The 13,205-nt window shown below is 45.3% G+C and overlaps 1 protein-coding gene across 9 annotated transcripts in view; it reads right to left on the bottom strand.

Annotated features, from left to right (window-relative positions):
• The window catches only part of LOC103985821 (pentatricopeptide repeat-containing protein At5g04780, mitochondrial-like), a 32,507-nt gene extending 19,597 nt beyond the window's left edge, over window positions 1–12,910 (bottom strand). For 2 of the 9 annotated variants that reach the window (XM_065183856.1, XM_065183857.1), the window contains exon 1: window positions 9,683–12,910. In XM_065183856.1, coding sequence (XP_065039928.1) covers window positions 10,073–12,901 — 2,829 coding nt within the window. In that variant the 5' untranslated portion in view covers window positions 12,902–12,910 and the 3' untranslated portion in view covers window positions 9,683–10,072. Of the gene's footprint in view, window positions 1–8,786; window positions 9,393–9,682 lie in introns of those variants that run through there. The other 7 variants (XM_065183859.1, XM_065183860.1, XM_065183854.1 and 4 more) reach the window with 7 other exon arrangements.
• Window positions 12,911–13,205: the final 295 nt, after the last annotated feature.

Raw genomic sequence — 13,205 nt, 5'->3', positions numbered from 1 at the left:
GAGCGACAACCTTGCCCTTGTCCGATTTGGGAGGGTGGATGGAAGCTGTTAAAGCATTGAGTGCCTGTTTTTGTGGGCACACCCTCACCATGTGTGGCCCTTCGCACAAGAAGCATCCGCCAGGTTTCGAGGCCTTGCCTTTCGGGCTTCGCCCTTTGTGGGAACTCTTCTTCTTTTGTTCACCCCCGAGCTCCTTCCCTCGAGAATATTTTGGAGGGCGATTGCCTGAAGATTGTTTCCTTCTTCCCGGGTCTTCAAAGGAAACAAAGTTGGTGAGCCTTTCTGCAGTAGCAATTGCCCTGACCACATCGGTGACATTCCTTCGATTTAGTTCCTGTTGAGCCCATGGCTTCAACCATCGAGGAAGCTGAACAACTTGTCCTTCTCGGACATATCCTGTATGTCCAGCATTAGTGCAGAAAATTGTTTCACATAGTCTCGAATGGTGGTACTCTAGCGGAATTGTCTCAACTTCCTTCTTGCGACGAACTCCGTGTTCTCCGGTAGGAACTGAGTTCTCAACTCCCGCTTCAAGTCCTCCCGTGTGTCAACCCGACACCGACCTTGTTGGATCTCCTCTCAACAGGTTCGCCACCAAAGTTTCGCATCTCCGTTCAGATACATTGTTGCTATAGAAACTTTGGTATCTTCAGAATCAAGCCTCGTGGCTCGAAAGTATTGCTCCATGTCGAACAGAAAGTTCTCGGGCTCTTTGGCATCTCTGGCCCCTCCATATCCATGAGGCTCGGGTGCCCTCAAATTTTGTGGTGGTGCAACGCGGGTGTTGCTTCCTCCTGCATTTAGTGCTCTTGTGAGCATGGCCACCTTTGAAGTGAGTTCCGCCACAACATCCTTTAAGTGTTGCACGGAGTCTTTGGTGTCATCAGACAATCGGTCGACTAGGGCCTCGACCTTGTCGATCCTGGACTCCGCTTCCTCTTGTGAGCTCTCTACCCCAACAAGCCTTTGTTGGCCATGGTAGAGTTCCTCCATGCTCGCTTCAAGAACTTCCAAGTGGGTTTCCGTCGTTGTGAGTCTCTCTTTGTGACTCTTTTTCCCAGTTGGCGCTCCAGATTGCACCTCCTCCGCTCGCGAAGAGTAGCCAACTTCTCGCTCATCATGTTCGCTGTCCCGCTCCTCTTGAGCAACTCCAACAACCTGAAAGCGAGTGTGCACATACAGCCCACCTGCGGCTGCTTGGGGCAAGGGTCCGGCTTGCCCCATCTTGCTTGATTCGCCATGATGCTTTGCCATGGCGAAGTTCCTTCGCTGCTCGCTCGAAGTGCTTGCCCGCTCTGAAACCACAATGTCACGGCCTTAGATGGAATTGCCTAAGGCGTGATGCACCCTTGCGGCCAAGACACGAACTTAGCTTGCGTCACCTAAATCGCGAGGCACCCTTGCGGCAAAGACGCAGACTTAGCTTGCGTTGCCTAAGCCGTGCTTCACCCTTGCGATATTGCTCCGCAAAGATCAGCCCACTTGCAACCTCTCGCCGGTCTCGAAGGACCTGTAAAAGAGAAAGTTGATTAGTTCGAAAGAACGAGCGACGGACAAGTCTCGACGTCTCGCGAAAAGGGGAAGCTTTACAAGAAATTCAGCAAGCACCTTGCGTGCCAGTGATTTAAAAAGCGCTAGGCGCCAAAAGGCGCCAAGGTCCAAAAACGCCCGAGGCGCTAGGCGCTCGCCCAAGCGAAGCGAGGCGCTAAAATATAAAAATATATAATATAATTAATAAATATAATTATTTAAAATTTTAAATAAAAATATGCTATTAAATTAAGAAAATCTAAGATACAAAATCACAATGTCACATTAACAAAAAGTTTCAAAATTCAAAACATTAACATTTTACATCAAAGTCATTCATCATAATCAATATTATCGTCATTTTCACACAAATCATCTTCATTGAATTCGTCTTTTTCCTCTTGTTCTTCGATTCCTTCCTCTTCATCAAGATATGTTTCATTCTCTATGTCTTCAACAATAGCAGGAGCCGAGCTTGATGCTTTTGCACTCATTTTTCTCTTTGACATCTGTCTTGTATATGTTTGTAATTCTCCAGCACCTGAAGCTCTTGCCACATCTCCCCACGTCAATCTATCATCTTCGAATACAAGCTCGTCTTCAGCATCTTGCAAGTTAGCACCCATTTCTCCTACTAACCACTCATTTGAATCATCAATATCTTGCAATGAGATTGAATCAAATCTATTTTTCAAATCATGACGAGTCTTCAAAGCTTGATTATATTTTATGTAAACAAGATCGTGCAATCGTTGATGTTCTAACCGATTTCTTCTCTTCGAGTGAATCTGTCATGTCATATAATTTAAAAATATATTAATACATATATCTAAATAAATAAATTAATTAAAATAAAAATATTTAGTAATACTTACATGCTCAAAGACACTCCAGTTTCGCTCACAACCCGAAGCACTACATGTCAAACTAAGTACTTTGACAGCAAATTTCTGTAAGTTCGGGGTGGAATTTCCAAATAGACTCCACCATTCAGCTGCAAAATTTATGTTATTATTAGCAATAACATAGTAACATAATATATATGAAATTAATTATATCAAATTATTAATACCTGGAGAGGTAGTTGTCCTGGATCGAACGGCAATTGGAATTCCAAAAAGACCTTCAGCATTTTTATATAAAGATAATTCATGAATAATCTTATCTTGAACCTCAATGCTGGGAACTAATCTTGCAACACACTGATATAACCCACCCAAAACTTCTGCATCAAATCCAACAGATTTAATCTTATAAAAGAATTCAGGGTTCAAATAATATCCTGCTGCATGTAAGGGACGATGAAGTTGACAATTCCATCTTTCGTCAATGATTGTAAAAATTTTCTCATATTTTTCTTCATTTTCATTAAAAGATCTTTTAATCGTCTCCTTTACTCTATCCATAGCCTCATAAATATATCCCATTGCAGGCTTATTTTCATTATCCACCAATCGAAGGACTCGAACAAGAGGGCCCATTACCTTTAATATATAAACTATATGATTCCAAAAGGATGGCATTAAGATGATATCAGCAGCCCTCTTGCCTTTTGCTTCTTTTGCCCATTTGCTTGTCACCCATTTCTCAGTGGTAAACATATTTCTCAGAGTATGTTTTTGACGATGCACGCTCTGTAATGTCAAGAATGAAGTAGCAAATCGGGTAACACCATGTCTCACTAATTCTTTATTCCCTGTAAATTCTCTCATCATATTCAAAGCCCCAATGTGATTATAAAGAAATCCAACAACAAAAATTACCCTTTCTAAGGTTTTCTTGATTTCTAAGATCTTTCCAATATCTTCCAACATTAAATCAATACAATGTGCTGCACATGGAGTCCAATACAAGTGTTGTCTTTTTGATTCAAGCAATTTACCTGAGACAAAGGATAACAAAAATGATAAGACTTAAGAGTTTAACACACTTAATTGAAGATAAAATAATTAACAAAATCAAAAGATGAATATTACCAGCTAAAACATAGTTGCTTCCATTGTCGGTTATGATTTGAACGATATTTTGTTCTCCAATTTCTTCCACGAAGTTGTCAAGTAAATCATATATCTTGTCTCCAGATTTTACAAAAGATGAAGCATCTATTGACTTCACAAACATAGTCCCTAAAGAACAATTAACCATAAAATTAATTATACTCCTGCGCCTCCTGTCAGTCCAAACATCTGACATAATAGAGCAACCATGTGTTGCCCATGATTCTTTATGACCCTTTAGTAAGTCATTTGTATAATTCAACTCTTTTTGCAGCAATGAAACTCGCATCTCATAATAACTTGGAGGTTTTAATCCTGCACCATATCTTCCAATAGCTTCAATCATATCCTTAAAACTGTCTAAACGAGTTGTACTAAGGGGAAGACCAGCCTGATAGAAGAAGCGAGCAATGTGCTGAATTGTTCTTCCTCTTATTTCTTTATCACAAACATCACTTATATTTGTTTGTCTCAATTTTGAGCCTCCTACTTGCCCTTGTTGTTTCTGGGATCCTTAAAGCATATATAGATCCATCGGACCTTTTCTACCTTTTTTAGTACTCATAACTTCTTTTCCCTTTTTGTCGTATACTCTTTTTTCACTTGGGTTAATACTCGTAGAATAATCTTCTTCTTCATCTCTGATATGTTCAACATTGTCTTCTGGTAAATTCCCATAAGATTCATTCTTTTGTGTCTTCTTTTCATTCATATAATTCAGCAACTCTTCTTTTACCTCAGGTGGACATTTTTTGCAAGCTGCTGCATTCTTGAAATTTCCTATTAGATGTTGTTTTGCACGAAAAATACCACCTCTGGTAGTCTTATCGCAGAATATGCAAGTCACTGCATTAGGATCTTTCGGATCCTTCAAATAATTATACTTCCACGCAGGATCTTTTTTTGATACCATTGGAGACTCTATTGAGTTGCTTTCTGCACTTGCCATTTATGTTGAAACCTAACAATAATTTCAAATAAATAAAAATTAATAACATTAAAATCAAAATAATATATTATTAATCTATTAACAGAAAATTAATCATTTTAAAATTCAAATAAACTTAATATTAAGAGTATACTGAGCCTGATGAAGAAAGGAGGAAGCAGCGGCGGCAACAGCAGCGGCGAGCGGCGGCGGCAGCAGCGGCGAGCGGCGGCGGCAGCAGCGGCGAGCGGCGGCGGCAGCGGCGGCGAGCGGCGGCAGCGGCGGCGAGCGGCGGCAGCGGCGGCGGCAGCAGCGGCGAGCGGCGGCGGCAGCAGCGGCGAGCGGCGGCAGCAGCAGCGGCGAGCGGCGAGCGGCGGCGGCAGCAGCGGCGAGCGGCGGCGGCAGCAGCGGCGAGCGGCGGCGGCAGCAGCGGCGAGCGGCGGCGGCGGCAGCAGCGGCGAGCGGCGGCGGCAGCAGCGGCGGCGGCAGCAGCGGCGAGCGACGGCGGCAGCAGCGGCGAGCGGCGGCGGCAGCAGCGGCGAGCGGCGGCGGCAGCAGCAGCGGCGAGCGGCGGCAGTGGCAGCGGGAAAGGGAAAGGGAGAGGAAGGCGCGAGCAGCGGGAGGCCTCGAGGGAGGCGCGAGCAGCGGGAAGGCTCGCGGGAGGGCTCACAGGAGGCGAGAGGGCTCGCGGGAGGCGCGAGCAGCGGAAGGGCTCGCAGGAGGCGCGAGCAGCGAGAGGGCTTGCGGGAGGCGCGAGCAGTGGGAAGGCTCGCGGGAGGCGCGAGCAGCGGCAGCGGGAGCAGCGGCAGCGAGCGACGAGATCGCGATCGGGATCGGGATCGGGATCGAGAGCGGCAGCGGCAGCAGGTTAGTGTTGGGTTAGGGTTAGGGTTAGGGTTGGGGTTATATCGGTTTAGTTGGTTCGATTGAACCAACTAATAACCGAACCAGGACCGAACCAGACCTAAAATTCTGGTTCGGTCGCCTTGGTTTACCCAGGCGCTCGCCCGAAGCGCCCAGCGCCTGGGCTCGGGCGAGCGCCCAGGCGGCGCCTGTTTGAAGCGCGCCGCCTGGGACATTAGCGAGGCGCTCGGGCCTCGCCTCGCCTCGCCCGAGCGCCTAGGTGAGCACCCGAGCGCCTTTTGCAATCACCGTTGCGTGCACAAGAGAAAAGAGGGAGAGGGGGAAAATAAGGACTTTAGAGGGTTGAACGAACAGCTGCAAGTCCACAAGCAGCTGCTTACCGGGTGCCAAGCGCGACAACAAGTTCCCGTCAAGGTAACGTGCGAACTTGCGAAAGGTTGTTCAACGCCCGACACTATACTGAAGCCCCATCCAGCCCTGTGCCAGGTTCAAAGGGGCTGAGATGGCTGACGTTTTGGTGAGCGGAGGCGGGCTGCAGAAAACAGCCCGCGACACACCAAAACAGAGATGTTTTGGGCTGTTTTGGGGCTGTTTTGCTCGGTTCGGTGAGCGGCTGCTTTGTAGCGCTGCAACTTGTTCGAACTTACATTTTTACAAGCAAAATGACTCAAAACCAAGGCAAAACAGGCTGCCAAGTAGCTGTACATGTAGATGAGAGCGACGAACGGTTCGTTGAACGAAGTTGTTGCGGGTGCGCGACGACCGTTCGTGACAATTCGGCCCAAGGAAGCCATTTTGCCCACTCCTTTGGCCGATCGCTGGCGAAACACCGAAGGTACATCTCTAAACACCTGTTTACCACCTCTGTTTGGCCGTCAATTTGTGGATGATACGCTGTGCTCATCTTGAGTTTGGTGCCTTGTAACTGAAATAACTCGGTCCAAAATTTACTAGTGAAAATCCTATCACGATCATTTACAATGGACCTTGGCATCCCATGCAGTTTAACAATATTTTTTTTGAAAATCTGGGCATTACTAGAAGCAGTATAGGGATTTCGCACAGCACAAAAATGAGCATATTTCGTAAGTCGATCAACCACCACGAGAATTGCGCTTTTACCTTTGGAAGGTGGCAGCCCTTCGATGAAGTCCATGGTGATGTCAATCCACACCGAGTCTGGTATGAGTAATGGTTGTAGCTTCCCTGGACTTGTCACTGTTTCACCCTTGTGCTGTTGACATACATCACATTGTGCCACATATTCAGCAATAATTTTTTTCATCCATCTCCATTAAAAATTTTGCTTCACTCTTTTGTAGGTTCTCAGGAATCCGGAGTGCCCTGCTGAAGGTGTGGAGTGTATTTCATGCAGGATGATTTTGATAGAAGGGGAGTCAGATATAAGCACAATGCGACCTTTGTAGCGTAGATCCCTCGAATCCCAAGTGTAGTGGGCAACTGCACTTGGATCCTCCTCCAATTTTTTTATGATGTTGTTGATCTCTGGATCCTTCTTCCTTCTTCCCTAATGTCCTTGAGGAAGCTGGTGGTAGGAAGGGAGATGGCTGAAAACTTAGCTTGCTTAGGTAGCCATGAGAGTGCATCTGCAATAATGTTTTCTTTCCCCTTTTTGTAAATAATTTCATAATCAAATCCAAGAAGTTTGATTACCTAATTTTGCTGCTCAGGGGATGATATCTTTTGCTCCAAAAAGCAGTTGAGGCTTCTACGGTCGGTTTTAATTTGAAATCGCCGACCGATCAAGTAGGGTCTCCACCTCATTACTGCGTAGACAATGGCGAGCATCTCCTTATCATATATTGATATATTTTGATGGGAGGGAGATAATGTCTTACTGATGTATGCGAGTGGTTGACCATCTTGTATGAGAACGACTCTAATTCCGACTCCAGATACGTCGGCCTCAATGATGAAGGGTCGGTTGAAATCTGGTAGCGCTAGCACTGGCATCGTCATGGCTGCCTTAAGTTTGTCAAAGGCAACAGAGGCTTTATCCGACCATTGAAAAGCATCTTTTTTCAGTAGAGAAGTGAGGGGTGCGCTGATCTTCCCAAAGTCCTTAACAAATTTTCAGTAGTAGCCCGTTAGTCTAAAGAAACCGCGTAGTAATTTCACGTTTGTAGTTTCGGCCAGCCTTGCATTCCTTTATTTTTTGTTGGGTCTACCGCCACTCCTTCTTATGATATTATGTGCCCAGTGATTTAAAAAACGCTAGGCGCCAAGGTCCAAAATTGCCCGAGGCGCTAGGAGCTCGCCCGAATAAAGTGAGACACTAAAATATAAAAATAAATAATATAATTAATAATATAATTAATAATATAATTAATAAATATAATTAATTACTTTTTTAAATAAAAATATGCTATTAAATTAATCTAATAAATACAATTACTATTACTAGTATATAGTTAACAGTATACAGTAAGAATATTATTAACAATATACTATATAATGTATACTGTTAACAGTACACTATCGAAAGAGGAGAAGAGTGTAAGGGAAGAGTCGAAAGACCGAGGGTGTTGACTGAGAAGAGCGAGAGCGGCAGTTGTGAGCGACGACAGTGGCAGCGACAGCGATAGCAGCGGCAGCGGGAGTGGTAACAGTGGCACCGGCAGCAGCGAGCAGTGGAAGCGGGAGCAGAAGAAGCGAGCGGAGACAGTGGCAACGGTAGCAGCGAGCAGCGGCAGCAGCAGCAGCAGCGAGAGCAGGAGCGGAAGCGGCGAGCGGAGACAATGGCAACGGTAGCGACGAGCAGGAGCGACAAGCGGCGACAGTCGGAGCGGTAACGGTAGCAGCAAGCAACGGCAGCGACAGCAGCAGCGAGAGCGGCGATAGCAACAGTGGCGACAATAGCGTGAATGGTGAGCAGGGTTAGGGTTGGGGAAGTCACGCTGATATCGGTGCTTTAGTTGGTTCGATTGAACCAACTAAAGCACCGGAGACTGAACCAGCGTTAACCCAGACCTCAAACGCTAGTTCGATTGAACCAACTAAAGCACCGGAGACCGAAGACCTCAAACGCTGGTTCGATTGAACCAACTAAAGCGGTCTTCGGTGCTTTAGTTGGTTCGATTGAACCAACTAAAGCACCGGAGACCGAACCAGACCTCAAACGCTGGTTCGGTCGCTTGGTTTAACCCAAGCGCTCGCCCGAAGCGCCCGGCGCCTGGGCTCAGGCTCTTTGAAGCGCACCGCCTGGAAATGAAGCGAGGCGCTCGGGTCTCGCCTCGCCTCGCCCGAGTGCCTTTTTAAATCATTGTATGTGCCCAAGGTACTCTACTTTTTGCTGGAGAAAACTACACTTTGGCTACTTAACAAAAAGAGTATTTTCCCGAAGGATCGTCAAAATAACCCGTAAATGCTGAAAGTGAGTCTCAAGCGAAGGACCATAAATGAGAATATCGTCGAAAATTACCAGCACAAATTTGCGAAGAAAGCTCCGAAAAATATCGTTCATGAGACTATGGAAGGTTGAAGGAGCATTAGTGAGTCCAAAAGACATTACCAAGAATTCATAATGGCCGTTATGTGTGCGGAATACAGTTTTTGGAATGTCATCTTCACATACCCGAATTTGGTGGTAACCGGATCGGAGGTCCAACTTCGTGAAGACTCGAGTTCCTTTTAACTCATCAAGAAGTTCATCCACCACTAGTATTGGGTACTTGTCCTTGACGGTGATGTCATTTAAAGCTCGGTAGTCGATGCACATCTGCCAAGTTCCTTCCTTCTTGCGTACAAGTAACACTGGTGAGGAATAGGGGCTGCAACTTGGCCGAATCACCCCTGTTTCAAGCATCTCCTTTACGATCTTTTCAATTTCATCCTTCTAGAGGTGAGGATATCGGTATGGTCAAGTGTTCGCTGGTGGCTTGCCCGGAAGGATTGGAATCCAATGGTCATGTTGTCGAGTAGGAGGAAAACCGTGCGGCTCAGCAAAAATGTCGACAAATTCAGCAAACAATTGAGCGAGATTTTGATCTTCAATTTCTATTTTCTTTCCCTCTGGTTGCTGCTGGAGATGCATTAAAAAAACCACCATTTACCTTGTGCAAGGTAATCAATTGAAAATGAGATATTACATTCAAGGTAATTAATCCAAATAACCATAGAGATCTTAATCCAAATATCTTATTAATTCAAGGTAATTAATGAGATATAACATACAGATCTTAATCATTTATCCAAAATAACCATATGAAAGAATATTAAAGCAATCTAATTTGTCCACGGTGCAAATTTTGTTTTCTTACAATTAAACACTGTATTATCACCTCCCCACTCCAGCTAAGACAATTGTTAAATCCTTTTAAATGCATAAGTAGATCCACCTTACCTCAATGGAACACCTTGCAGCAATAGTGTATAGAACAACTAGGCATGTTGGTCTGGGATATCATGTAGCTGGTCCTGCTCAGTCTGACTGTTTCATGCATTGCCAGCAATGTCAGTCGGCTATTTTCTGATGCAGAAACTTCAAACTTTGCAACTTACATCTATGTCAAGTCGACATCTCACCATGACTGTTGCATCAATTGAAAGAATGTCTATAAATGGTAATTTTCTGATGCAGATACATCCAGTTTGAAGTTTACCACATCTAACCACATATCCTGCATGATCAGTGAGCCCTTAACTCATTATTTATTATGGATGTTAGATCTTAGGTGAACCATCACCTAGATGAACAATACACCAATTGTAGTTCGTTTCTAGTATTGTTCAATCACCATTTGTCCCCACAGCTGCAAGTTCCATCTTTAAAATGGTGATAGAAGCACCCATCTGTTATAAAGATATCTCGGTCCTCGATTTTGCTTATAAATTTAACTGATGAGTGGCAGTCAATGCACATCCGGACATTCTTGGAGACACGTATAGGGATGTTAGCACGCAGAGAGATAATGCCTAGACATACTGCAAGCTTTTCAGTGTGGTAACAAGTGAAGGGATCAACTTCTCCTTGATCACAGAACACAATATTCTGAGGAACATACCCACCCTTCAACATTCCATCAGCTAACTTGTTCCACATGGCCAGAATCATCTCCATTTCAGGATGGGAGCTATCTCCAGATTTAAAGGAGTGGATGGCACTGCCTATTTCTATCCAGCTACATATGTCAACCATCTTTAACCCCTGATCCCTCAGTGCATTCCTCATGGTACTAGCAGAATCCCACAACCCGGACATGGCAAAGATGTTATAGAGCACTATGTGATTCAAAGCATTTTGAGGTTCTAACTCAAAAAGTGCCCTTGCTGCCCTTTCTCCTATCTCATAATTTGAATGTAGTCTACATGCTTTAAGAAGAGTAGCCCACAGGCAAGCATCAGGTCTGAATGGAATTCTTCTGATGAGATCCAGAGACTCCTCCAGTAAACCTGCAGTACCCAACATATCAACCATGCAGGTAAAGTGCTCCAAGGTGGGAGAAACTCCAAAAATATCCTCCATCATTTTAAAAAGCTTCCAGCCTTCATCTACAAAACCTTCTTGGTTGCATGCCGAAAGGATTGCAGTAAAAGTAATATGGTCCGGCTTGATACCAGATTGCTGCATTTGTTTAAACAAGCTTAGGGCATCCGTAGTCATTCTGTGGAGTGAATAACCAGCCATCATCGCGTTCCATATTACCAAGTCCTTTTCAATTACACAGTCGAACACTAATTTAGCATCTTTAATACTACCACATTTTGCATACATATTTATCAGGGTGCTTGCTAAAGTAAGAGGACAGCCATCAGGTCTGCCCTTTTCAATGCGGCTATGCAATTCTCTGCCCAACCTCAGAGCCATTATATTGCTGCAAGACAACAGTAGGATCATCAACGTAATAGAACTAGGAACGAAGTTCTGCTCTAACATTTCCAAATATAGCTTCAAAGCAGCTTCTGGATGCTCATTATGATTGTGACCTGCCATGAATACATTCCAAGACACTACATTTTTGTCTTTCATTCCATGAAAAACCTTGGTAGCAGAAGACATGTCACAACATTTCGCATACATGTCAACCAATGCACTTGAAACAAAGACATTAGACTCAAAACTATTTCTCAAAATGAAGCCATGAACTTCCTTTCCAGAATGATGTAACTTAAGGCCTGCGCAGACTGAGAGAATAGAATTAATGGTTACAGCATTAGGTTGGATTATCACATCCAACATGCCAATCAGAATGCTAGAACATCTTGTGTTGAACGATTTTGGCAATTGCATCTCTCGAAACAAATCCAATGCCTCATCATTAAGGCCAGAATGATGGAAGCCAGATGTTAGTGCATTCATAGAAACAACATTGGGCTTCAAACCCTTCCGAATAATTTCAAACAAAAACTTAAAGGCCTCATCTTTTTGGCCCCTTCTTGCATAAGCAGCAATAAATGTATTGTAGGTGATCACATTAGGCACAAATCCATCTTTCTGCATCAAATCAAGAAGATCCAGGGCCTCACTCATCTTATCCTCATCAGCATATGCTGCAATCAGTGCATTCCACACAGGCACATTCCTATTCTCCAGATCAGCAAACACCCTCTCTGCAAAACCACTCTTTCCGCACTTGAGATACATATCAATCAAAGACCCACCCACGAAAACGTTCATCTTCATTCCATTCCTTATCACATATGAATGCAATTCCTGCCCAAGATTCAAAGCCGTCAGGCCCGAGCAAGCAGGAAGAATGCTTGCTATCGTGACAGCATTTGGTTTCTCATGCAAGCACATTTGTCTGAAAATTTCAAGTGCATCATCAAAGCACCCATTCTGAACAAGACCAGACACTACTCCATTCCAAGAATTGGTGCCTGGCTGAAGCCCATTTTCTCGCAACTCGTCCAAGAGGAGAAGGGCCATGCCGGTCTCCCCGTTCCGAGCAAACCCAGAAATCAACGCGTTCCACGATATCAAATCCGGTCGAACCCCATTCTCCCTCATCGACTGAAACATAGCTTGCGCCACATCCAGCAATCCAGCGTCAGCATAGGCATTGACGAGAGCGGTCCACGAGATGACATCCCTTACGGGCATCCGATCAAAGAACGCGCGCGCTGAGGTGATATCTCCGCACTTGGAATACATGTCAACAATAGAATTGCCGACGACTATGTCGACCTCCAGAGGAGCAGTAATCACATACCCATGGACGGTTGCGGCAGTTCCCCAGTCCCGCAGCTCGGAGCAGGCCTTGAGGATCTTCGGCAGGAGGAACCTATCAGGCGTGGCACCGTCCGCGATCATGGAGGCGAGCACGGAAATCACGTCGCTCCACCGCTGCGACCGGCAATGGGAGCTGATGAGCTTGGCGTAGGAGCGGGCTTTGCTGTGGGGCGTTTCGTCGAACGGGTCGGCGACTTTGGGGAGATATCGAGAATTGACGGGAGACGTGGCTTGCGCAGTGCATTGTGGACTCGAATGGGTCGCCGGGATTCTGGAGGGGAGGCGGTGAAGAGGTGAGAGGGATTTGGCTTGGAGGAGAGAGGGAAGGATGGGGAGAGAGGAGTTGGAGGTGGAAGAAGAAGGAACGGCGCAGCAACAGCAAGGTGACATTTTTTTGCCCTTCTTTACCCCAAAGACCGAGACTTGAAGCTGCTGCAGGTTTAAAAGGATCCACCTATAACCCAAAGCAGATATTTGTCTGAGAGACCAGACACAGCAGCGACGCCGAGCAACGATGTAAAGATCGCAGATGTTGTGGACCCCGGAGACAGTAGACATATGAAGGGCTAACTATCCTGTTTGGTAGCTTGGCTAAACACAGGATTCTGTTTTCGTGGACCACATCACCCCTGAAAGTTTAAATGGGTGATATAGGGGGCAGGGGGCCTCGGTCCCAAAAGATTTTGTAAGCACA

This window comes from Musa acuminata, chromosome BXJ1-5, assembly GCF_036884655.1.
Source record: "Musa acuminata AAA Group cultivar baxijiao chromosome BXJ1-5, Cavendish_Baxijiao_AAA, whole genome shotgun sequence".
Classification (NCBI taxonomy): domain Eukaryota; kingdom Viridiplantae; phylum Streptophyta; class Magnoliopsida; order Zingiberales; family Musaceae; genus Musa; species Musa acuminata.
Note: the sequence above shows the minus strand (reverse complement) of the source record. Positions and strands in the feature narration are given on the sequence as shown.